The sequence below is a fragment of the Rhinatrema bivittatum genome, chromosome 2 (assembly GCF_901001135.1).
Source record: "Rhinatrema bivittatum chromosome 2, aRhiBiv1.1, whole genome shotgun sequence".
NCBI classification, from domain to species: domain Eukaryota; kingdom Metazoa; phylum Chordata; class Amphibia; order Gymnophiona; family Rhinatrematidae; genus Rhinatrema; species Rhinatrema bivittatum.
In genome coordinates this window covers 375,825,950-375,852,517 of record NC_042616.1, presented here as the reverse complement: position 1 = coordinate 375,852,517, position 26,568 = coordinate 375,825,950, and the positions used below count along the sequence as shown (strand labels likewise).

The 26,568-nt window shown below is 44.0% G+C and overlaps 1 protein-coding gene across 3 annotated transcripts in view; it reads left to right on the top strand.

Annotated features, from left to right (window-relative positions):
- TMEFF1 (transmembrane protein with EGF like and two follistatin like domains 1) overlaps positions 1–26,568 on the top strand; it is a 610,729-nt gene that overhangs the window by 211,729 nt on the left and 372,432 nt on the right. For all 3 annotated transcript variants that reach the window (XM_029589975.1, XM_029589972.1, XM_029589974.1), the window contains exon 2: positions 848–957. In XM_029589975.1, the coding sequence (XP_029445835.1) occupies positions 848–957 (110 nt within the window). The remainder of the gene's footprint in view (positions 1–847; positions 958–26,568) is intronic.

Genomic DNA, 26,568 nt, shown 5'->3' with positions numbered 1-26,568 from the left:
CCTCGCTCAAATGAGCAGACCTTACTGTAGGAACTGAAAGGAGGGCTTTGTTGGCTGACCTGAGTTCGCGCTGAGCAGTATTGCCCCTCTTTTTTTTAATTCCTGCCCAAATTCCTCCCTAATCCTGCCCTTCCTGAAATGTGCATTTGTGCCATGTGATGCCATTATTATAGCATGCGTTATAGCTGTGAGAATGAATGACAGTAAGTAATATGAAAGGTTAGAAGTCCTACTGGAATCACAGGCATCCATACATCGGATTCTGTCTGGCAGGATGCAGTGATAATTAACTAGCTGTTGGGTCTATAAGGCAGGTTTCAAGTACAATAATATCTAGAAGTCCTAGCCAAAACTCAGGTGCTCACATAACTAGGTCTGTCTGGTAGGATAAGCAGGGGAACTAGGAAGCTGAATGTTCGAGCACTAGCCAATGCTAACACTGGTGGCTATTTCAATGATTACAAAGCTTTGTAGTTAGGCATGGAAAAGGAGAGGAGCTGGGCCTTTAGAACATTTTTGGATTTATAGGTGTCATGTGATCAAAACTTGGTACAATTCCAAATTACCATTCATCATAATCATCATTAAGTGCCATCTTCACTAAGATTACCAATTATGGTGTACCAGTTCTCTCTGTGCTCAACTTAATCTTTATCTTGTACCATTATTAACAGCATATTTGATGTTATAGTATATGCAATTTAATATATGATTAAACCCCAAACTCTTTAAGATCACCATTTTATCAAGGGTAGTCCTGGCCCCCTATGTCCTCATTACAGAACATACACAAGTCAAGTCATTGACTGCTGATAATAACCTATATGTCTTTTGGATTCATCTGCAGAGCTGAATCTAAGAGAAGCAGATATGCGAAGATGTGATGAGTCATCATGTAAATATGGAGGCATGTGCAAAGAAGACAGTGATGGGATAAAATGTGCATGCCAGTTCCAGGTGAGAACTTAAGGTTTCTTACCTTTGCATCCTCTGACATTGCCAGGATTCCAAGTTGTAAAATTACATTATAGAGACCTACATCACCTGGTTATTATTTTCAGATGCTTGAGATGGTAAGAGATTTCATTGAGTTAACCTCATAGGGTATAACACAATTCACAAAACCAGTATTGTTACAAAACCTTTTTTACCTTCTAATCACACATTATTCACACTATATTCTGTTATGATTTTTAAGGGACAATCACATGTGGAAAAACTCTGATACTACTGGTCAGAGAAATACCTCTATGCTAATCATAGTCCCATCCTTTTTTTTTTATCATTTTATATTCTAGTGCTCTCCAAAATGTGTCAATATTAACTTTAATATATCATTAAAAAAGAAACTTCCCTGTTTTCAATTTGAAATACATGAAAAATAACAGACGTGTTTTGGCTGATCACTCATGTTTTCTTAAAATGCTATACATCTTACAAATTCTGCCAGGGATATGTAAACGTATGAGCACAACTTGTATATCCAAAAATGAGATTTTAAATTCATCAACTTTTGTTATACAATTAATTGACCCCCATCGTTCATCAAAATGCGTTATGGCGTTAACGCGCGTGAAAAGTATGCTAATGCATGGTGCGAATGAAAATTTTTGGGGGAGAGTGGAGTGGAGTTGGAGTGAGAGTGAGCCTCTGGGGAGGGCCTCACTATGTGGCCCTCCTGTAGAGACATAAATACTTCCCTCTCTCTCATGCAGGATGCAAAAAAATAGGGATTATGGTGTGGTAAGTTTACTGCACCATGCAATAATGCAAAGTGATAACTTACCACATAGTGCAGCAACTCAAAAATTTCCATAAACACACCATTTTTTCTTGTTGCAGACATTAGTAACACTGTTTTTGAAGGAAAATACTATCTACAAGTAAAAGGAGTGGTGATGGGTGATGCAGCCAGTCTTTATGTGGCTTCTTTTGAACAGCAAATATATTCAGCCCAGTGGAGCAAGTTTATAAACATGTGCCGATTTATTGATGATGTCCTGATGTTTTAGGAGAATACTCAGGAATAATGACAAGAATTTCACAGTTGGTTAAACAGTCAAGACTGAAATTTAAAATTTACAATTAATGTTGAGAGGAGCAAATTGGAAAATAGAACAAACTAGACTGCTACAGATAGAAAATACATAGAAAAGACATTGCTCCTGTTGTTCAACTATTAAAGTTTCTTTGCATTCTGGGAGTTCACCCCCTATCTTAGGCCTTACCCTTTTTTGGGATGGGTCTATAGGGTATAAACTGGGTCTATAAGGTATAAATTGTCTGCTCTCCAGTGGATTGATCCAGAGGTGTTTGAGAGGTATGAGTTTTGGAAGAAGCTAGTGGAAGAGCTTTGGAGATATCTTTGCCCAGTATTCTACTAGGAGGATTAATTACCCCCTCTTTAGAAGAACTGGATGTGATCTTGGTTTTTTGCTTTCACCCAGAAAATAGCAAGGCATAGACTTTGGAAGTGAAGAGATTGACTTAGAGATTTTTGTGACCAGTTTTGCAGTGAAACCAGTACCACCTTGCTGTAGTAACTGGAAGATGGCTGTTTTATCCCATGAGAGTAAACAGTGGGGGAGTAGCCTAATAGAGCAGCAGTCTAGGAGCCTTGTGACCTTGGGCAAGTCACTTTACCCTCCATTGCCTCAGGTACAAACTTAGGGCTAGATTTAAAAAAAAAAAAACAAAACCCCAAATATGCGCGTACATCCATATGGACACATAGTATTGTAACATGCTCACACGTTATAAATTCCCGGGCAGAGTGCACAAGTGGGGGTGGAATCACACAAAATCATGAGGCAACGAGATTGGGGACTTCCCCCATTCCCTCCAATTAAGGAGTGGACTGAGAGGGAACTTTCCTACCCTACCCTCTCCTCTAAACCCTTTTAAAAATTTTTTTACCTTTTGTTTTGCAAGTTACTTCAGGGCCTGACCCGGTTGGCATGCGAGGCTCCGGGACTGCGAGGAATGGCGCTGTCCCAGGCCACCCCGATCTGCCCCCAGACTACCCCCCTTTGAGGTCCTGGCACTTTTACGTGTCCCGGCGTTTACACGCGTAGCCAGGCCCATTTGAAAATGGGCCCGGCGTGCATAAGGCCCGGCCATGCGCGTAAATTCCAGGATTTACATGCACCAGGGTTTTAAAATCCAGTCGTTAGATTGTAAGCCCTCTGGGGATAGGAAAATACCTCAGTACCTGAATGTAATCTGCTTAAAGCACTGAAAAAAGTGTGGAAAGCTCGGCTTTTGTTATTATGATTTTTGGGATCCTAACTTGGATCTTCATTTTTAAGTTCAAATAGATTTCAGTTGAACACCATTCTTTGACTCCGTCCTTTTTTCAAGAGTTTTTTCTCTCCAAGAAGATTCTTCTGATGCAAGTATTTACCATCCAGCTCAAGAGCGAGTTGGGGTGTGAATTCATGACTAAGACTGAGTTACCCACTATAAAGGCCCATGAGGTTGAATCTCCCCTTGCCGGATAAACCCCAGCATTCTTAGAGGCTGGCATGGACAATGTGTGAGAGGAAAAGAGGTCTGGGATTTTGAGGAACTATATGACCCCCTTAATCGAATGTATCACATGATAGCAGAATACCTCACTGGTTACAAATGCAAAAAAACAGACAGAATATTGCCAAATACAGGATAAGTGATCACAGACTAGAAATAGAACGATACAGACAAAAACTAAACTGGAAACCCAAGAAGACAGACTCTGCATGCAATGCAACACTGTAGAAATAGGAACAAAAGTTAATTTCCTCCTGTGCTGTGCTGATAGAGAAAATCCAAGACTTTCCACAAAAGAATGAGCAAGAAAAACTCTGTATAATCCTGGGCTGGAAGAGGAGAAACAGCTACCAGTACCCCTGAATATACCCAGAATCCAGGACAGGTCCTGCTTTAGTGCTTCCTTGAACTCAATTCCTTGCTCGTTATAAGTGAATATTATTTCAATGTGTGTATGTGAACAGGCTTTGCAGATGAGGTCATACTGTTTCTATAAAGTTTTGCTTCCTTCAAAGCTGAAAATTCCAGTGGTTGGAGGAAGGGCAGTTGCAAAGCCTTCCCTTCAAAATCAGGACACCATTTTGAGGCAAATAACATTTGAATTGTTCCTTTTATTCAGAACTTAGTTCTGAAAATGACTCCAGCTACAGTTCTGTACTTGTCTGCTGTTCAACTGACTCACTAACAGTTAGGACACTACTAGGGACTGCAGCAGGATCTGTTGAAACTTAAAGGGTCATCACTTTTCTTAATATGTCAGAGTGGGAAATCACAGTAAGAGTTTGTACCAGCAAGGGTGCGAACCTCGGGGGCGTCCCCCTGTAGTGACGTCATCCGTTTTCAATTTAAAAGGTCTTTGTTTGCTAACTACAAACAAGTTAGCAAGGAACTCCAACAGGACTTGCTTCGGCAGTCCTCGCTACTTGCAACTAAGATCCGAGTCAACCTCTGCCTCCTCTTCCGACACCTCTGTCTGTACTTTCACTGACAGCACAGGCCACTGCTCAAGAACTCCATCAACTGTGGGAGCATACCAAACCGGCTACCCACTTCGCTCAAAATTGATAATGCCTTTCATATCTCCCTGTTAAAACCGCTTATCCTCTCAGAATTCTCCAAGAAACCTCCTGAGCCTCAACTGCTAGCTTCGGAAGAAGACATCACATACCAGGTTGAGGACATCTTGGATGTAAGAAAGCGTGGGAAGCGTTGGGAATATCTGATCTCATGGGAAGGATTTGGCCCCGAAGAGAACAGGCTGGAAGCCTGCTTTTAACATCCTTGACAAGGAGAATTTCATGCTTCGCACCCAAGAAAACCAAAACCCCCGGGAGGGGCCCTAGGAAGGGGGGTACTGTTACGCCTGTCGGTCGCAGATGGCTGCGACCACTATTGCTCACCTCTTTCTATACCTCCCTGACTCCGTGGGGTAGACTGGCAGTCTCCGCCAACTGCTAACGGCCTGCCTACTGCTCCCAGGCGTCCCAGGGTGGCACGGACGCCGCTGACCGCCATCTTGCCGTTGGAATCTCCTAGGTGAGCGCGCACGGGCCAATCTTAAACATGTCATGGCGGGAACCTTGGAGGCATCCCCTCCGGATGACATCATCCCTCCAGGATATTTAAGCCAGCTGGCCCTGCTTACCGATGACTTGGCAAAGAGAGCCATCCTTGCCAATTCCGCCTCGCTCTCAGAGGACCCTGCGTTCCTGTTCCTGCTTCCTGGTGTAAGACGTCTCGAGTACCCACTCCTCAGGGGCCCTTTCCTAGTCTTGGCTATCCGCTCCTCAGAGGGCCTATGCTTGGAACTTCTGCCTGCCTCGTACCTCGTGGCTTCCCTGGAACCATCACCACTCTTCTCATGAGTACCGCACTGTGCGGACCATTACCATTTCTACTGAGGACTCCCTCGGGCCTATCTTGCCCTGCAGGCCTTTACCAACTCTATTGAGGACCTCTCTGGTGTACCCCACTCTGTGGTCCATTATCATCTCTACTGAGGACTTCCTCGGGCCTATCTCACCCTGCAGGTCTTTACCAACTCTATTGAGGACCTCTCTGGTGTATCCCGCTCTGTGGACCATTACCATCTCTACTGAGGACTCATTGGCGTTCCCTGCTCTGCGGACCACTATTACCTCTAGAGGACCCTCACCAGTGTACCCTGCTCTGCAGGCCATTACCATTTCTACTAAGGACCTCATTAGCGTACCCCACTCTGCAGACCATTACCGTCTCTACTGAGGACTCATTGGCGTTCCCTGTTCTGCAGACCGCTATTACCTCTAGAGAGGACCCTCACCAGTGTACCCTGCTCTGCAGGCCATTACCATTTCTACTAAGGACCTCATTAGCGTACCCCACTCTGCAGACCATTACCATCTCTACTGAGGACCTCTACGGCGTACCCCGCTCCATGGGTCACGCCCATCTCTACCAAAGACCCCTTAGGTATACACCGCTTCACAGACCATACCACCTCTACTGAAGACCTCATCGGGGTATTCCATCCTGCGGACCATTACCAGCTCCTCAGAGGTATCCCTTCTGGGTATCTCCCATCGACCCAGTGTCTCTGGCTCAGTGAGACCTCCTCTCTGGCACCCCCTGCTCCACAGGTAGTGTCACTCTATCTCTTTAATAAAGATTCTAGTTTAGATTCTGTGTCTGACATCAGCTGAGACTTTGCCTCCCGAAGGTGAGGCTCACAGGTCTCATCCCTGTGGGCGGTACCACCTCTCACCTCAGCCCAAGGGCCCACACACACTAACTATTCCTAACATTTCCCAGCATGACTTGTCCTGTTCCCAACCTGTATGTTAGGTTGTGTAGGTTAGACCAACCCCACAGCCCAAAAGCAGACAGCTTGGAGGTCTGCTGTTGCTTGAGAGAAGCAGACCTCAGACTGGCGGCCTCCCCTGTATTGGCCTAGCATGTGGATCTGTATGGTACCTGTTAGGTAAGGCTGATATTTAGTAAACAGGTATTATACTGATCCATATGCCAGACCAGTACAGGGAAGGCAGCCAGTCTGTGGAGGTCTGTTTGCTCTCAAGCAACAGCAGGCCTCTCAGCTGTTTGCTCTTGGGCTGTGGGGTTGGTCTAATCTACACAACTTCATCACACCTCCTCAGTTGTCACACAACTGCTGACAAGGTATTAAAGCAGCCTGCAAGTAGAAGACATTTTGTTTAGTGTGGAACCAAAAATGGGGTTTGTCCAGATTGCCTTTCTGGTGGAGTGAGGACCCAAGTAAGGCTCACAATGTGAAGTCTTGAGGGGTCATTAGTGTTACTTGCCCTTAACACCACACAGGCTTTACATTTACAATATTTATTCTCTGTCCTGGACACCTGCAGCTGCACCTTTCTTCTCCCTAGAAATAAAACACACCTAGGGATTTATGCCATTTTCATGAAGCCCTCTGATTGAAGTATTATGTCATGATAGTATTCAGTGTAAGAGACAGAGAGAAGGGCCATTGCTTGGTCAGAGGTGATATATCTTCACAATATTACCTTCACCTACCTATAAAATGCATTGATCTTCAACAGAGTGGAAACATAGCTACTGAACCTCTAGCCAACCATTTGTATACCTACTTCTCCAGACTGTGTATGGAGTTGAACACTAGCTAGCTAGTGCACATCTCACATACATGCCCATGTACCCAACAGTTAGCTAAGAGTATCCACTCTGGAGAAAGCAACTGAATCCAATATTAAAGCTGCACAATAAGGAGCTTCCTGGTGAGCACTTGCTGTCTTCATTGGGGGCATACAATCAGCTTTGGGTTGCTTACTGTAGACCATATTAATCTTGCCTACCAAAAAAGTGCCACTGGCACTCTAGCATACAAAGTCATGTGGATCTCAAACTTTTCACCTAGTGAACCCTTAACAGAAAAAGCACATGAAAAATGGACAAGCAGAAAGTGTTCTTTCAAACCTGTGACCACTTTATTATACAACAAAGGTCAACAGACTGAAAGCAAATCAACATCTTGGTAATCACATTCTACAAGGACAAGATTTGTAATTGTATATAACATTTTAACTTAAATGAGCAGCACATTGATTGGTTAACGCTGCATACATTGTTACAAATGGCAGCATTACATATACAGTATTTGTATCTTATCCTTTTGCACAATCATGATTACATCAAACAACATAGGGAGCGGAAATGGCACCCCAATAGCTATAGTAAAGCTCTAATGTTAGAGCTGATAGTAGCACAACTATGTAATGTAAACCACAAGGCCCCCAGACAGTCCATGTTGAAAGAGCGTACTTAAAGGTGGGACAGCCTAAGGGCCAAGACAGGAAAGTTGAAGTGGCAGGCAGCAAGACCAGGAGTGGAGAGTGCAGCATGAAGGCCAAACACGAGGCAAAGACACAGCAGTATGGAGACAGAAGCCCCGGGTGAAGAGACCACAGCATGGAGATAGCAGGCCAGGAGAAGACACAGCCGCATGGAGGCAGGAGCCCCAGGAAAGGTCATAGTAGCATGGAGGCAGGAGCCCCAGTTGAAGAGACCGCAGCATGGAAGTAGCAGCAGCATGAGATGAGATGTGACACAGCAACATGTAGATAAAAGAGCATGAGATGAGATGAGACATAGCAGCATGGAGGCAGCAGCAGCATGAGATGAGATGAGATGAAATGACACACCAGCATCAGGAGTAGGCAATGAGACATGATGCAAAGAGGCAACAGCTGGACCGTGACGGGAGAATGCATCAAGGAGGCTGAAGTATGGACAAAGCATTGAGAAGGGTTTTAGAACTAGGCAGCAGGACAACAGTAGCAGATAGTAGACCATCCCCTTCAGCAAGCCGGCACAGGAACTCTGCAGTAAGGATGGGCCCTTCAGTCTTCTTCCATCTAGCCAGAACAGGAACTCTGTGGTGAGGCGGGCCCAGCAGTCTTCTTCCAACTAGCTGGCACAGGAACTCTGTAGTGAGGACGGGCCCAGCTGTCTTCTTCCATCTAGCCAGCACAGGAACTATTAATAGGCCCAGCCAAGCTTGTTGAACAAATCTTGTTTCTAGGTATTACAGGGCATCACTTGTGAATGCTCATGTCCCTTTGCCATGCCATGGCTTGCCACTTGAGAGTGAAATGTTCTTGGGGGGCCCTACCTCTGGTTCATCTCTCATATCAGGGTCTGCTATGAGATGTTGAATCTTGGGATGCTGGGAAAGGCACTGTTGGAGGCTCTGGCATTCTTTTTAGAGTCTGTGTGAGGACACTGGTGAGGTTATTTACAGACGCAGGCCCGGCACCACCAGGTGTGCAAACTGTGCAATTGCACAAGGCAACACACCCAGTGGGGTAGCATTGGGAGCAGGTAAAGGCCCGAACTACTGCCAGTGGATCTGATCCCACTGGCAGTGGAAGAAGGAGGCTTGTGTCTGTCGGTGAACTCCATCCCACCAGCAGCAAAAGAAGCAGGAAGCCCGTGGGGCCGCCAGTGGACCCCCCCATCCCACCATCAGCAGAAAAAACAGAAGGTCTGTGTGGCTGTCTGCAGACTTCATTCCCCTGGTGGTGGAAGAAGCCCATCCAGCAGCTCCTCCTTGGGTGCTGGACCCGTGGTAATAAATCACGAGATGAGAATACAGGAAGTGCTAGCATTGCAAGTGTTGAATTACCGCAGGGCCAGCATGTACGAAGAGCTGCAAAGTAGCTGCTTTCCCCAAAGATGGTACAGGCTAACTGCAGCAGCAGCAGAGGAGGAATTACCTGTGGACCCTGACTGCCTGGTTTGCATGTGTGTGGGAGTGAATGGGAGGCTGCCTGGGATGTTTGTGTGTGTGAATGGGAGGCTGACTGGGATGTGTGTGTGTGTGTGTGTGTGCGTGCGAATGGGAGATTGCATGGGATGGGTATGTGTGTGTGTATGTGAATAAGAGGCTGCCTGGGTTGGATGTATATGTGTGTGGTAGAATGGGGGCCTGGGTGCGTGAGTGAGCTCTTGCAGCTCTGCATCCTGTGCCTGCATTGGGAAGGGGGCACCGCTATTGCTGCTCCATGTCCATTCAAATGCCAATGCTACCTCTTCCTGCGATGACCTGGGACACACGCTGATCTTCCTCCTACTTTGGGCCACGACTAAATGGCTTCTCCTTCTTCTCGTCCACGTGGACCCATCAGTTCCTCTTTTGGGCTGCGTGAGTGGGAAGAAGAAAAGACTATGTAGTTGGCACCCCCCGACCCATTTCGCTCTAGGTGGCCACCTAGTCTGCCTAGTGCTTCCACTGGCCCTGGGAATGGCTCCCCTTTGAGGAAAGGCTAAACAGGTTAGGACTCTTCAGCTTGAAAAAGAAATGACTGAAAAGGGACATGATAGAACATAAGAAATGCCATACTGGGTCAGACCAAGGGTCCATCAAGCCTGGCATACTGTTTCCAATAGCCTACAAAATGCACATCCAATAGAACGAGTAGCTAATAACACTCATCACATGTAAATTCATTTTTATGAGGCTATTAGCTATTTCCCCCAATGCAAAAAAAAAAAAATGTGCCCTCGATGCGCACATTTTTACCTTCAAAATGTGTACAGAAAAGCAGAAAATACTGCTTTTCTGTACTTCCTCCAACTTAATATCATGGTGATATTAAGTCAGAGGAACACGAAAAGAGGAACTTTCAAAAAAACAAAAAGTGTGCCTGCGGTCAGGCTGGGAAATGGGACTCTCTTAAAACTGAGCGTCCGTTTTCCTTACCCACTGACAGCCACCTCTCCTGGGTGCCCGCTGCTAAGGAGGTGCTAGGAGCGCACAATTTCCCCTAGTGCCTCTTTTATACTGTGGCAGCCCATTTGCATACTGCATCAGGTGCTCTGGAGAGGTCGATCAGCATGCATCAGGAGAGCGGGCACTCTATCATGAGTGCCCATTTTCCATGCACCAGTATTGCATTGGCCTATAACTGCCTTAACCACATCATCTGGCAATGAATTCCAGAGCTTAATCATTGAATGAAAAATAATTTTCTCCAATTTGTTTTAGATGTGCTACTTGCTAATTTCATGGAGTGCCCCCCAGTGCTTGTATTATTTGAAAGAGTAAATAACCATTCTTGTCATGATTTTATAGACCTCTATCATATCCTCCCTCAGCTCTCTTCTCCAGACTGAACAGCCCTAACCTCTTTAGCCTTTCCTCATAGGGGAGCCATTCTATCCCCTTTATCATTTTGGTCACCCGTCTCTGTACCTTCTCCAGTGCAACCATATCTTTTTTGAGATGTGGCACCAGAATTGCACTCAAAGTATGGTCTGAACATGGAACGGTACAGAGGCATTATGATATTCTCCATTTTATTCACCATTCCCTTCCTAATAATTCCTAACATTCTATTTGCTTTTTTGACCATCGAAGCACACTGAGCCGATGATTTCAAAGTATTATCCAAAATGATGCCTAGATAGTGTAACTACAGCATGGGTTATTTTTCCCTATATGCATCACCTTTCACTTGTCTATTACATTTCATCGCCATTTGGACACCCAATCTTCCAGTCTCGCAGGGTCCTCCTGCAATTTAACAAAATCCACTTGTGATTTAACAACTCTGAATAATTTTGTGTTATCTGCAAATCTGATCACCATACTCATTGTACGCCTTTCCAGATTATTTATAAATATGTTAAAAAGCAGGAGATATTACATGTTCCACCAAAGGAAGTTTTATTAATATACAGAAGGTGGTGTGAATATGCTCTTATTTACTGAAAACCCAGAAAGTAGCTGAAAATAATTTGATTTCTTCTAAGAAGATCCCTCTAATGTTGGATGAGAACTGTGCATTAGAAAAGGAAGACACTACCTCAGTAAAGCAGCCGGATGGAACTTTAGTTTTATGGGTGATCTGCAGGTTTTTTTGGGGTTTTTTTTTTTTTTTTTACAAACAGGGACCAATTCACCATTCTTTTCAACTCAGATGTACTTGGACTCACCACCGGAACCCCTGAGAAGTGGGAAAGGAAATGTTACACACATAGGGGTCAGTTTTAAGTAGCCTGCATAGTTGCATAAACATGAGTAATTTTACCATTTGTACTTTGTAGCTAATTTCAAAGAGAAACTTCTCAGTTTTCTTTGAAAATGAGCTGGCATAACATTTGCATGTTAAAACCGCCTTGTACGTTGCACATGTTCTAGTGCAAGTGTAACCCCCCTTTCCTCGGGGATTATCTTCAGAGCTGCAGAGGGATGTCAGTGCCTCCGCTACAACCCTGGGAACAGGTAAAGTCCACTAGGGATTTCCCAAAAAATTGTGCAGGTATTTTCTCTTTGAAAATTGCCTACAAGGTCCCTGGGAAACAAAGTACCCCCAGACTTTGCATCTATGGTGGTTTACTGAAAGTTGCCCCTAAAATGTCCTCTCTAAACTAGAAAGAAAAATTGTATATGAGCAATAAAAAATAAACAAAGAGAATTCATTTACATAGGAACAAAATAAAAATGTTCTTCTTAGCCCTACTATTAGATAAAAATAAAATTTAATATGATTTATTTAATAGTTGTCAGGTTAGTATACCTGCAGTGAGTTACTCCCACTCACTACAAGCATCTCAATATGATTTATTTTCATATTATCTTAAACCTGACTCAGACACTACAGGCATAGAAAATATCCAGCTCAGGTTTCAGTTACAAACACTTCCTGTTTAGGGAAGTCTTAATCCAGGGGTGGCCAACCTATCACATAGCAAGAACCATGAAACCAAAATTCATAGTAGTAGAGGCCGGCTCACTTTTGAGGAGTGGTTGGAAGGGAGCTGCCCCTAAAGAAAAGTTCAACTCTCTCAATTCCCTTCCCCCCAGCAGTCTCCCCCTCTCTCTCAGGCCTCTCACCTTTTGGCCCCATCAGTCTCTCCCCCTCTATTTTTCAATCCCTGCACCCTGGTCCCACCAGTCTCTCCCTCTCTCCCCATCCCCTACCATGGTCCTATCAGTTTTTTCTCTCTCTCTCTCAACTCCCTCTCAGCTATCCTCTCCTCCTCCTCCTCCCTGACACTCAATAACCACTCCTCATTCACTGCCTCAGCCAATAAGCCAGTGATGTTAACTCCACCCATTCACCCCCCAGCCAACTTGAATTAGCCACCTCCCACCCCCTCACATTGTCGTCTGTTTCTACAGTACCTGTGAAACCATGGATATTTTGTTTAAAGTACATTGGTAGCAGGGTCTAGAATGCCACCCCTTTCAGGGGCCTGAAGTCAGCAGGAGGCTTTGTGCCTGCAGAGCCAGCAGCCCTCCCTTTTTTTTTTTTTTTTTTAAGGAGGAGGCTGTCTGGTGCTCAGGGGAGACAAGAGGTTGGTGATGGCGAGGGTTGCTTCTTGGAATCATGATTGCTGTGGTCTCAGAAGTGGCAGCAGAAGCACGCTAGTGAAGAGTGGCTCAAGCCATGCTACTGTCTCCCCTTTCTGGCATAGTCTACTGACATTTTTCTTCCAATTGGCTCGTACAGCCAATTACACTGCCACTTCCTACATAAGAACATAAGAACATGCCATACTGGGTCAGACCAAGGGTCCATCAATCCCAGCATCCTGTTTCCAACAGTGGCCAATCCAGGCCATAAGAACCTGGCAATTACCCAAACACTAAGAAGATCCCATGCATCATTGGCATCATTGCTGAGAGCCCTCCTCTCATTTGCTTGTGCAGCTGATCACACCACCCCTCCTCCCTTTGGCCATGCAAGTTGTTGACTTCAATGCCATTAGAGGTGTTGTTGCTGGTGGCTTTGAAAGAACTGCACTTTTAGAGTAGAGAGTCGCATACAGCTCACTATATGCTGGTTGGCCACTCCAGTCTTAATCCATTCCAGGTCAGGTAACATAGTTAATTGTCCTTCTTCACACACTTGGAGAACACTTCAGTGAGTAGAGTGGAGAGGTAGCCTAGTGGTTAGAGCAGCATGCTGCAAACCAGAGTTCAAAACCCTTGCTGCTTCTTGTGACCTGGGGCAAGTCACTCTATCCTCTGTTGCCTCAGGTACCAATTTAGATTGTAAACCCTTTGGAGATAAGGAAATACCTCCAGAACCTGAATGTAATCCACTTTGAAATGGTGAAAAGCAGAATTAAAATAAATAAATGTTCAGATACACAAAACTATATGCAACATCAGACATTTGAAATAATTTAACATCTGGAACACAAGCTTGCAAGAACTCATGGGTCTTCACCAGATCCACTCAGCTCTGGCTGCCAAGCTGTTGAATTCTAATTGGTCTCTTCAAGGGTAGAACCATGCACCAGGCTATTAGCTGCCTGAACCTCCATTGCTTTGAGCTATTCTATGGCTCTCCATCTGAAGTACCACCCTTGAACTAAGCAAACCTCAGTTATTTTTGTTTCTTTTCTTTTTCATGTTTTTCTTTTGTTTCATTTCTTTTAATTTAAAACAAAAACTCAAACAAATGAAATTTAAAATACAATGCAAAACAAATCAAAATTAAAAAATGTCATGTCCTCCCCCCCCCCCCCCCAAAAAAAAAAAATTCCCATCCTCTTACCCTCTTGTTTCTTGAAAAATTCTTCATGGGCAGGATTGATCCCCCAGTTGCACCTGCCCTGCTGATGAGTCTATGACAATTGGTGGTGGCAGACCAAAGCAGTTGCCTTTGTTAATTTTTGCCATGTAAAATGGACCTGACCTGGCTGTAATACTACAGCTGATTTTATTAGAAGTGTACTTTAGTGTATCCAAACATCAAGACAATCCTGACATATATTTAGAATCCAAAATGAGTAATGTTTGTGAATTGCATTTCTTCAAATTCAACCATTTTTATGATATGAGGCCTATATACTAAAGCTTAGCATTCAAGCTAAAGGTTGTTTAGCTTGCACAAAAAATAGCATGTTATGCATGAAAAGCCATAGCATCCACACAAAACCAGACAAAAGAATATTATTGTGACTACATTAAAATTAATGTGTAAGTACCTATAAATAAAGAAACGTCATGTGCAAATAAGGCTTTAATAGTGCATGCAAAATAGCATAATATGCTCTCCTCCACAGCCTAATTAGCACTCATTGCTAATCCGTAAAATGTATAACCTGCCTTGGACCAAGTGTTAACTTTTTAGTGTGTACTCTATTGAAAGGGCTCAGCTGCCATCATGCATTGTAGCTGAAAGATGAAGGTGTTATAGCACTCCGCAATAAAGAAGACACAAGACTTTTACTTTCTGTGATAAAGAGCTATTCTACAATAGCATGATTGTAATGATCATAGCTGTTATGTATGTGGTTAGTTCAGTCAAAGATCCTTGCAGGCATTCTATGTCATAAGCCAGTGCAGTGGTGTGGGTATTGAGGGTTTCTTTGAGATCAAATATTTATTTTGTTTGACTAAACAGTTCTTTTAGGAGAACTTTAAGGCTCAGACAAACAGGTCTGGTGCCACCGGGTGGGCAAACCATGCAATTGAACAGGGCGGCACGCTTAGAGGGGTGGCTTCTGGAGCAGGGAGAGACCTGTGTGGCTGCCGGTGGACCCAATCCCACCAGCAGCAGAAGCAGGATGCCGCATGCTACATCCTAGCTTACAAGAGGAAACCTGTCCTGCAGCTTCTCATGTGCCAGCCCCGCTGTATTCAACACTTGCGGTGCTAGCACTTCCTTAATGCTTATCTCATGATTCAGGAGGAGCCGCAGAATGTCTGCTCTCCTCAATGAACGAGATACATCTCCATGCAGCAGCAGCGGAGGAAGAACAAGAGGCCCCTTGGACCCTGCCTGAGATGAGTTTTCTTGGGGGTTTGTTTGATTCTTGTGAGACTGATGTTCTGAATGATTCAGAAACAAGAAAAATGGCAAAAAATAAAAACTGAAGATGGGAAAGTAGAAAAACACTTTTCATTTTATGATGGAGAATCAGTTGCAGGAAAGGTTGCAAGTAAAGATCAAATGTATGCATAAATGTCTGTGTGTGAATGGAAACCTGCCTGAGATGGGTGTGTGTGTGAATGGGAGCCTGCCTGGAGGGCATCAGAGGATAGATATACTAATATTTTCTTAGCATTTCAAAAAAATATCCCCACTTATTTACATAATGCAAATGTATTTCCAAGCAATAACTTAACAGAAGACAATGGTCTTTGCTGTCATTAACATTGGTAATGCAGCCAAAGTCCTTAGTAGGTGTTATGAGGCTTGAAGTGAACAGCAGTCTGGGTCTCAAACATTTTTGAGCTCATCAATTGTTTGGTCTTTTTTCTTCATTTGAGTACAGAACTCTTTCTATCAGCTTTTAGGCCCTGGCAGATTGTGTCATCCAGTCATTGCTAGGCCTACAATACAGGGTGCTTGTAAAGAGGAGAATGGTCAGATGCTTCTACCCTTCTGAATCAGAGTAGCCAGATTCCTCCTTGGATCATCCGAATCCATGCTCTTCTCTCACCAAGCATATTGCCTCCCTTCTTTCAAGACCCTTACTGACACAATAGTAAAATGGGCTAAAACTCACTTTAAGCATGGTTTGTCCGCTTCTGAAATTCATTGTTCCCTTTTCATCTTTTTTCGTAGTATCCAGATGGTCTCCCATTTCTGCCCTCAGCAATGACAACCAGTCCCAGGTGCCAGCCTTACTTTTAGACAGGTTTGCAGAAAAGGGGGCTGAGCCATGAGGAAAAGAGGACATGATTAGTTTAGTATGTACATGCTGTATAGCTCACAGAGACTGGTAGTGCTTAGAAACTACAGTTTAATGGGTCTACATGAAAATGCAATGTGGTAATTTTCTTAGGGGTAGATTTTGAAAAAGATCACGTACTTTTGTTCGCGCAGCAGGCGCAAACAAAAGTACGCTGGATTTTATAAGATAAGCGCATAGCCGCGCGTATCTTATAAAATTCTGGATCGGCGCACGCAAGGCTGCCGATTTTGGGCAGCCTGCGTGCGCCGAGCTGCGCAGTCTGCCTCCGTTCTTTCCGAGGCCGCTCCAAAATCGGAGCGGCCTCGGAGAGAACTTTCTTTTGCCCTCCTCTCACCTTCCCCCCCCCCTTACCTTTGTCCCTCGATTTACGCCTGCTAGAAGAAGACGTAAATCTACACGTGCCAGCGGACTGCTGGCGTTCCATCATCCAACCCAGGGGCTGGTCCAGAGGCCTTGACCACGCCCCCGGGCCGGCACCACGCCCCGGGTCCCGCCCCCGAAACGCCGCATCATTCGGCCCCGCCCCCGACACACCCCTTTAAAAAACTCCGGGACTTACGCGCGTCCCGGGGCTCTGCGTGCGCCGGCGCCCTATGCAAAATAGGCGCGCCAGGGCCCTGCTCGTGTAAATCCGGGCGGATTTACGCGAGCAGGGCATTTAAAATCCGCCCGTTACTGTATACATGCTAAAATTTAGTGCATAACCTGTTACGTGGCATTTTGCGGCTCACACTGCATTATTTGTTATGCATATGCAAAACTTGTATTAGTATGAGTTTTAGTGCATAGGCCCTTACTGGCCTAATTTAAATAATAACATTTTGTAGAGCAACAGAATGGGAAAAAGTACACAGGGATAGTAACTTTCAAATTGGCATGCAAGCCCACATTTGTGCACATGCATCGGCCCGTACCCAGGGACATAGCATTTTATAACTTGTGTGAGTATACGCACACATATTATAAAATAGCCTGGCCGCGTGCACATGTGTGTCAAATTTTAAGTGGGTGTGGAAATACCGCTTCTACCATGTAAGTCAGTGGATTTAAATGAGGCGCGCACTCACGCCATTCCCAGCTTGCCCAGTTAACAGCTAAGTTCTCCAACCTGCCATGGTTTGATAACCTATACTCCCCCCAGTTACCCCAGACCCTTTAAACCACTCAAAAATGGCTCAACCCTTTTTATTTTATGACTTACAGGTCATCCATAGCAGAAGTAAAATTACCCAGCAGTGGACCTCTGTGCATGCCAGGGCGCGTAGGTTTTTACTCGCACATCCCTTCATCAGGTGCCTAGACCCCACCCAGGCCCCACCCCTTTCTGGAAATTTTTGAGATGTGCGTGCTGTGGCATTTACATTCTTATCTGGGCACTTTTAAAAATATGGTCGGTGCACACGAGCTCGACTTATTCACGCATCCCCGGTTGATGCGCTCGTCGGGCTTTTAAAATTCAACTTCTAATGAGGATAATTTTCAAAGTAATTTGCCTGGACAACTAAGGAGCTTCCTCCATAAAATTCCCTAGACTCCTCTCACTAGTTAAAAATATGCATGCTGTGAAACAGCTCCCTTTAATTTTGCCACAAGATGAAGGAGTTAAGCCGGGTGGAGGGAGGAATGTTAGGGCATGGAAGTGAAATGTTTCATGGGGTTTTCAATCTGAAAACTCATCAAATACTTCCCTGCTTGTATTTTGCAACTGCTACACGTGGAGAGTTTCCCTTTGAAAATGAGTTTGCAGGACTTGCAGAATTTAAAAATTTCCCCGGGGGAGACCATTTGCATCCATCCTCTTCTGTGTGCCTATATGCTTCTGGCCATCCATCTGCATACTAAACAATGAGGCAGATCTAGGAGTACATGAGGCACAATCACACACATTTGGAATTTCTGTACTCAAAAATGAGCCAATATAATAAGATGCGCTGAGCCTACCATGGGTTTTTACTCATATTTTAGTGCAGTTTTCAGTGCTAACCTTGCTCAGATATGTAATAAGGGCTTTAGTGCTGAGAAAAGCCACACTAAAAAACCCGCAGCAAGCTTAGCACATCTGATGCAAACTGCAGGGTAATAGCCTTATTAGCTATAACCTTGCAATGCAAGGAGGCACGCTAATGAGAAGGCTGCTTAGAGTGTCTCCTTGTATCATGGGAAATTTAACATCTGGTCAATTGACAATGAAGGAGTGACTAAATTTATTATTAAGTGCACTTAATGTTAATTTATTCACTAATTCACTGTCTCTTATTGGTCCCTCCACTGGCACACGTCAGTGAAAGGACCAATCCCCTTTCAGAAAGCCATCCTTTCAGAATGCTGAAAGGGGATTGGACCTTTCAATGACATGTGTCAGTGAAAGGACTAATCGGCTGATAGTGAGGGAACAGCCTTGCTGGTTGTGGTAAGGTCTTCTCTAGCAGGGGTTCCTGAGTGGGGAGGGAGGATTTCAAGACCTCCAGAGTTTGTATGGCCCAATTTTATTTTTAAGAGGAGAAGGAGGGGTCTGGGAGGAGACCTGATGGGCTTATTTCTTTAAAAGGTGAGAAGGAGCGAAGGAAGATGGACCCACTTCCGGACTGCTTGGGCCACTTCATTTTATGAGAGCAATTTGGCATGCTGGGGGGAAGAGGGAGGAAGGATTTGCCAGGCCAATAACTTGGCTGGGTTTTTTTTGGGGGGGAAAGAATACTCACTGGTAAAAGCAAAAGAGACCACATTACCCAAACACTGGCCGAACTACACTGGCTACCAATAGAACAGAGAGCGCAATTTAAAACACTTTGGGGAGCGGCCTCGGAGGGAACTCTCTTTCGCCCTCCCCTCACCTTCCCCTCCCTTCCTCTACCTAACCCACCCCCCTGGCCCTATCTAAACCCCCCCTTACCTTTGTCCATAGATTTACGCCTGCGAGAAGCAGACGTAAATCTACGTGTGCCAGCGGACTGCTGGCGCGCCGTGCTCCGACCCAGGGGCTGGTCTGAAGGCCTGGACCACGCCCCCGGGCCGGCGCCACGCCCCCAGTCCCACCCTCGAAACGCCGCGCCCCGCCCCCGAAATGCCACGTCATCGGGTCCCACCCCCGACATGCCCCCTTCCGAAAACCCTGGGACCTACGCGCGTCCCGGGGTTCTGCGCGCGCCGGCGGCCTATGGAAAATAGGCGTGACGGCGCGCAAGGCCCTGCTCGCATAAATCCGGGCGGATTTACACGAGCAGGGCTTTGAAAATCCGCCCGTTTGCATAATTCACAAATTAATCAATGAAGATAAAGCTGACTGGTTAAACACAGCACAACGTTTACACATACCCCAAAGAAATCTGAGGTCAGCCAATAAAGCACTTCTAACAATCCCATCGATTAAAAACGGCGAAACTAACACAAGTTAGAGAGAGAGCACTATCCTTGGCTGGTCCAACATTATGGAACACATTGCCACTAGAGACAAGACTACAGAATGATCCAAAAATCTTCAAAAAAAAGTTTAAAAACCTGGCTATTCAGAAAAGCATTTCACAATGAAAACAGAGAATGAAAAAAAACTCAGAACAAGGTTACCTAGATAATTGGTCCCACAACGTTTACTTTTATTTATTTTAGAATCAATAATTAAGTTAGAAAAACTCCAGCTTAAGCATAACCCTTGTATGATAATCATATTAATCATATACATGGACGAGATCCATGCCACTTTTCTTATACATTATTTTATATGAGCATGTACCGACATTGTAATGGCACTTTTGTAAATTCATCTATAACCAAACCAAATATATGTGCCTATATGTAAACCGTTGTGATGGTATATTACTAAACGATGGTACATAAAAGATTTTAAATACATAAATAAATATTATTTATTCATTTATTTATTTATAAATTCATATATGCCGCTTATACAATTGGATAATTGATCTATGCAGTTTACAATTTGAAACATACATAAAATTCAAAGTAAAAAACAATCAAAAAATAAAAGATGGAAACAATGATAAACAAGATTATATAGATAAAAATATATAGGGTACATAAAATCAGCTTAAAATTAAGGTATTCTGGTAAAAATAAGCCATAGTGCAAAAATAGGTTTTTAAAGCTTTTTTAAATTCTTTGATATTGGATAAGAGATGGATGTTTTCTGGTAAAGTGTTCCATAAAGCCAGACCAGCAACTGAAAATCCACGCTTATGGGTCAGATCCAATCTTGCTGTCTTTATTTTGGGTACCTAATAATAATGCATTTGTCCATTGAACGTAATTGGCGAGATGGTTTGTAAAGTCTTAGCATTGAGCATAGCCAGATTGATGAAGGATTATAGATTATAATGAGGATTATGTATTTGATATGATATGAAATCTGTAGCCAAAGCAGAAATTGCAGTGTTGGCGTAATATGGTCTTTGCGAGGTATGTTATATAGTAAACGAGCAGCAGAGTTCTGAATGAGTTGAAGAGGACGGATGGTCGAGATTGGGAGTCTTAGATACAATGAGTTACAGTAATAGAGGCCTGATAATATTAACACTTGAACCACAGAATGGAAATTAGAGGAAAATAGCAGGGGTTTGAGTTTTTTTAGAATTTGTAATTTGAAAAGTTTTTTTTTACAGTTGCAGAGATATTGTTTGACTTAGAGAGCTTTGAGTCTGAGTATACCAAGGTTTCTAACACAGTTAGTTATAGGAATTGTATGATCTTCTCTGGAGGTCAGTGTATTGAATCTGGAACAGTTGATATGAAAATCAGTTCTGTTGTTGAAGCATTCAATTTTAAATCTATTGTGTGATAACCACATGTTGGCATGCAAATGGACCACAAGTCAAAAAATGCACGCTTTTATCAGGTCAACATGCTTTTTTTACTTCTGATCTATTTGCATGTTATTAACTTGCTGCATCCTGTGGAGACTGTGTTTTTTAACTCCTGCATTAAATAAAATCCACATTAAAATCTAACTTTAATTTTAGCGCAGTTTTTATTACATCGGCCCCCAAAGAGTGACATTTTCCCAACTTATAAACGAACGCCCACTCTCCTGGCCCTTTGCCGGTGCGCGCGATTCTGTATTTTAATTAGGTGACACGGTAAAAACGGGGAAAAGGAGGTGCTAGGGACACTAGCGCGTCCCTAGCGCCTCCTTTTTGACAGGAGCAGCGGCTGTCAGCGGGATTGAGCGTCCGATTTTCGGCCCGACAGCTGCGGGCCGAATTAAAAAATTTATTTATTTATTTATTTACTTTTTTTTACTTTTCATAGAAACATAGAAACATAGAAATGACGGCAGAAGAAGACCGAATGGCCCATCCAGTCTGCCCAGCAAGCCTCACACATTTTTTCTCTCATTCTTATCTGTTACTCTTAGCTCCTTGTTCTATTCCCCTTCCACCCCCACCATTAATGTAGAGAGCAGTGATGGAGCTGCATGCAAGTGAAATATCTAGCTTGATTAGTTAGGGGTAGTAGGGGCAGTAACTGCCGCGATAAGCAAGCTACACCCATGCTTATTTGTTTTACCTAGACTATGTTGTACAGCTCTTGTTGGTTTTTTTTTACTTCTCCCCTGCTGTAGAAGCAGAGAGCCATGCTGGATATGCATTGAAAGTGAAGTATCAGGCACATTTGGTTTGGGGTAGTAACCGCCGTAACAAGCCAGCTACTCCTCGCTTTGTGATTGCGAATCCTTTTTTTCTTCACCCCTGTTGTTGAAGCTATGCAGGATATGCGTGAAGCATCAGTTTTTTGTTTTTGTTTTATTTTTCCCCCTGCCGTTGTTTGTTTGTTTGTTAATTTTTTTTTTCCCCTGCCGTTGAAGCAGAGAGCTATGCTGGAAATGCGTGATGTATCAGTCTTTCTCCCATGCCGATGCAGCAGAGAACCATGCTGGATATGCATGGAAAGTGAAGTATCAGGCACATTTGGTTTGGGGTAGTAACCGCCGTAACAAGCCAGCTACTCCCCGCGTTTTGAGTGCGAAACCCTTTTTCTTCTCCCTTGCCGTTGTAGCAGAGAGCTCTGCTGGATGTTGTGAAGTATCAGTTATTCTTCTCCCCTGTCATTGAAGCAGAGAGCTATGCTGTATATGCATTGAAAGTGAAGTATCAGGCATATTTGGTTTGGGGTAGTAACCGCCGTAACAAGCCAGCTACTCCCCTCTTTGTGAGTGCAAATCCTTTTTTCCATTACCTCTTGCTGTTGAAGCTTAGAGCGATGTAGGAGTCACAGTAAGCATGTGTATGTTTATTTAATAAGGGTATTGTGTCAATAGCCATCATTCTGGCGAGTCACCCACTCTTCATTGGCGGCCTCTTGACTTTATGGATCCGCAGTGTTTATCCACGCCCCTTTGAAGTCTTTCACAGTTCTGGTCTTCACCACTTCCTCCGGAAGGGCATTCCAGGCATCCACCACCCTCTCCGTGAAGAAATACTTCCTGACATTGGTTCTGAATCTTCCTCCCTGGAGCCTCAAATCATGACCCCTGGTTCTGCTGATTATTTTCCTACGGAAAGGTTTGTCGTTGTTTTTGGATCATTAAAACCTTTCAAGTATCTGAAAGTCTGTATCATATCACCTCTGCTCCTCCTCTCCTCCAGGGTGTACATATTTAGATTCTTCAATCTCTCCTCGTACGTCATCCTATGAAGATCCTCCACCTTCCTGGTCGCCCTTCTCTGTACCGCTTCCATCTTGTCTTTGTCTTTTTGTAGATATGGTCTCCAGAACTGAACACAGTACTCCAGGTGAGGCCTCACCAAGGACCTGTACAAGGGAATAATCACTTCCCTTTTCTTACTTGATATTCCTCTCTCTATGCAGCCCAGCATTCTTCTGGCTTTTGCTATCGCCTTGTCGCATTGTTTTGCTGTCTTCACATCATTAGACACTATCACCCCAAGGTCCCTCTCCTGCTCCGTGCACATCAGCCTTTCCCCCCCATCGAGTACAGTTCATTCGGATTTCCACTCCCCATATGCATGACTTTGCACTTCTTGGCATGAATCTCAGCTGCCATATCTTAGACCACTCTTCCAGTTTCCTTAGATCCCGTCTCATTCTCTCCACTCCTTCCGGCGTGTCCACTCTGTTGCAGATCTTAGTGTCATCCGCAAAAGACAAACCTTACCTTCTATCCCGTCCGCAATGTCGCTCACAAAGATATTGAACAGGACCGGTCCCAACACCGATCCTTGCGGCACACCACTTAAAACCGCTCTCTCTTCAGAGAAGGCTCCATTTACCATCACACATTGTTTTCTGTCCGTCAACCAATTTGCAATCCAGGTCACCACCTCGGCACTCACTCCCAAGCTTCTCGTTTTTATTCACCAGTCTCCTGTGCGGAACCGTATCAAAAGCTTTGCTGAAATCCAAGTAGATGACATCTAGTGCTCTTCCTTGATCCAATTCCTTGGTTACCCAGTCAAAAAAGTCAATCAAATTTGTCTGACAGGATCTTCCCCCTTGTGAATCCATGCTGCCTCTGGTCCATCAATTCTCCAGACTGTAGATAGTTCACTATCTCTCTTCAGCAGTGACTCCATTACTTTTCCCACCACCGAAGTGAGGCTAACCGGTCTGTAGTGCCTGCCTCTTCCCTGTTCCCACTCTTGTTGAAGCGGGACCACCACCGCTCTTCTCCAAATCACTCGCACCACTCCCGTTTCTAGGGATCTATTGAACAGGTCACACAGCGGAACCCGCCAGAACATCTCTGAGCTCCCTCAATATCCTTGGATGAATCCCATCAGGGCCCCATGGCTTTGTCCACTTCAAGGTTCTTTAGTTCTTCCCACACATTTTCTACTGTCAAAGGATTTTCATCTATTCCCCCTCCCTCCAGTTTCTTGTTGTTTAGAGATGGTCCTTCTCCAGGGTCTTCTTTAGTGAACACAGAGCTGAAGTATTCGTTTAATATTTCTGCCATTTCTTCGTCTCTCTCTACACATTGATCATTACCACCTTTCAATTTCACTATACCACTTTGGACCTTTCTCTTTTCGCTGATGTATCTGAAAAATGTTTTGTCACCATTTTTTATCTCCTTGGCAATCCTCTCTTCCGCTTGACTCTTTGCCATCTTGATTAATTTCTTTGTCTCCCTCAGTTGATACAAATATTCTTCTTTGTGCTCCTCCCTTTGGGATCCTTTATATTTCTTGAATGCTGTTCTTTTAGCTTTAATTTTGTCAGCCACCTCCATTGAGAACCAGATAGGTTTCAGTTTTCTTTTGCTTTTCTTTACATTTCTAACATATAGAGCAGTTGCCTTGGTGATTGCTCCTTTTAGATTGGTCCACTGCTGATCCACATCTCTCTCGTTCTCCCATCCTTTAAGTTCTTCCTCCAGGTAGTTCCCCATTTCCTCAAAGTCTGTGTTTTTGAACTGTAAAACTCGGGTCTTTGTGGTTCTTTTCCCTATTATTTTAGTGATATTAAACCATACCGTTTGATGATCGCTGCTGCTGAGGTGGGCGCCCACCTGGACATCTGAGACATTATCTGCATTAGTGAGCACTAAGTCGAGTATAGCTCCTTCTCTCGTGGGTTCCAACACCATTTGTTTGAACAAAGATACTTGCATGGCATCCACTATCGCTCTACTATTTTTAGTTTCTGCAGATGGGATTTTCCAGTCTACATCTGGCATATTAAAGTCACCCACGATCACCACTTCTCCCTTCTTACCTATCTTATGGATGTCTTTAACCAGATCTCTGTCCAGCTCTTCCTTTTGGTTTGGAGGCCTGTAAACCACTCCAATATAAATGGATGCTCCGTCATCGTTTTTTAGGTCGACCCATAGAGCTTCTTCAATACCCCAACTTCCTTGTAGCTCAGTTGCTTGGATGTTGTTTCTGACATAAAGAGCCACACCTCCCCCTTTTCTATCCTCTCTGTCCTTCCTTAACAAGTTGTAGCCTGGTATTGTTGTATCCCATTCATGAGATTCTGTGAACCATGTTTCTGTGATAGCAACAATGTCCAATTCTGCCTCAGCCATTAGGGCCTGCAGATCTGGGATTTTATTTCCCAAACTATGAGCATTTGTGGTCATAGCCTTCCAGGTACTCTCTTTACGGTTATTGCATTTCCTGGACTCCTTGTGCGATATTTGTTGAGATTTGTTATTCACTTCACTATTTCTTTTTGCGGTAGTGCCACTGTTGACAGAGTTTTCCATCTCAATTAGATTTTTTTTTTGCTTATGGATCTTTAAATACTGCATGCATTGTGTTTTCTCTCTCTTTTCTGGTAATACTGCAATGCTTTTCTCAAGAACTTCTTCAGTTTTTATTTTAGAGAAGGCTTGTTGTTCTTTTTGCATTTGGTACATTGTGTGTCTCCTCATGACAGGTCTAATTCTACCAGAGCCAACTGTATTCCTGGTTTTTAAAGAATTTCCTAATGAACTGTTTGAGTGGGGCGGTATACCTGTTGGCTGCTCTTCTGTCAAGAATGGGTGACTGTGGGTCCTACCTGAGCCTAATGGATCTCCTTTTCTTGACTCCTGGTTTGTTTGTGGTATTGGGGAATTATTTTCTGAGTAATGCAATGTGGGTGTAATTCTTTTAATTGAAGCTAATTGATCTTTAATCACAGTCAGCTCCATTTTCAAGGACGAGAGTTGTGCACAAATTGGGCAAGCTCTAAGTTTCCAGATGCTTTCCCTCAGAATAAAGGCTCCACAGCAGTTACATTGGATAGTCCTCATCTTGGTAATTTGTGACTTTATTTCCTTGACTGTAACCAATGTAACCGACTTAATATCGCTATGATATTAAGTCGGAGGGTGCACAGAAAAGCAGTTTTTACTGCTTTTCTGTGCACTTTCCCGGCGCCGGAAGAAAAGGTCGGCACTAATTTCTGAAAGTAAAATGTGCGGCTTGGCTGCACATTTTACTTTCTGTATCCCGCGCGCACACCTAATAGGGCCATCAACATGCATTTGCATGTTGAGGGCGCTATTAGGGGCCACGGGTTGGACACGCGTTTTCCTCCCCTTACTGGGTAAGGGAAATGCGCGTCCAAGAACAGGCTAACAGTGCGCTCCGTCGGAGCGCACTGTACTATATCGGCCTGTTAATAAGGATCTATAGATTCAGATGTGCTAAGGTTTTTTCCTTATAGATGCAAAATAGGAAAAACCCTTTAGGACATCTGGTCCCTTCTGTATGCTATGAACATTTCCATGAAATGCATTTGGAAAATCTATCTCTGTTGATTTAAAAGATGTTTATTGAATTCCTAGACTGAAAGCCTCAACTCCTGATGAATATAACCAAAGCTGAATCTGTTTTACCTGGCTGACCTTTGTCTTGTGCCATGTTGTCTTTAGTCAAACAT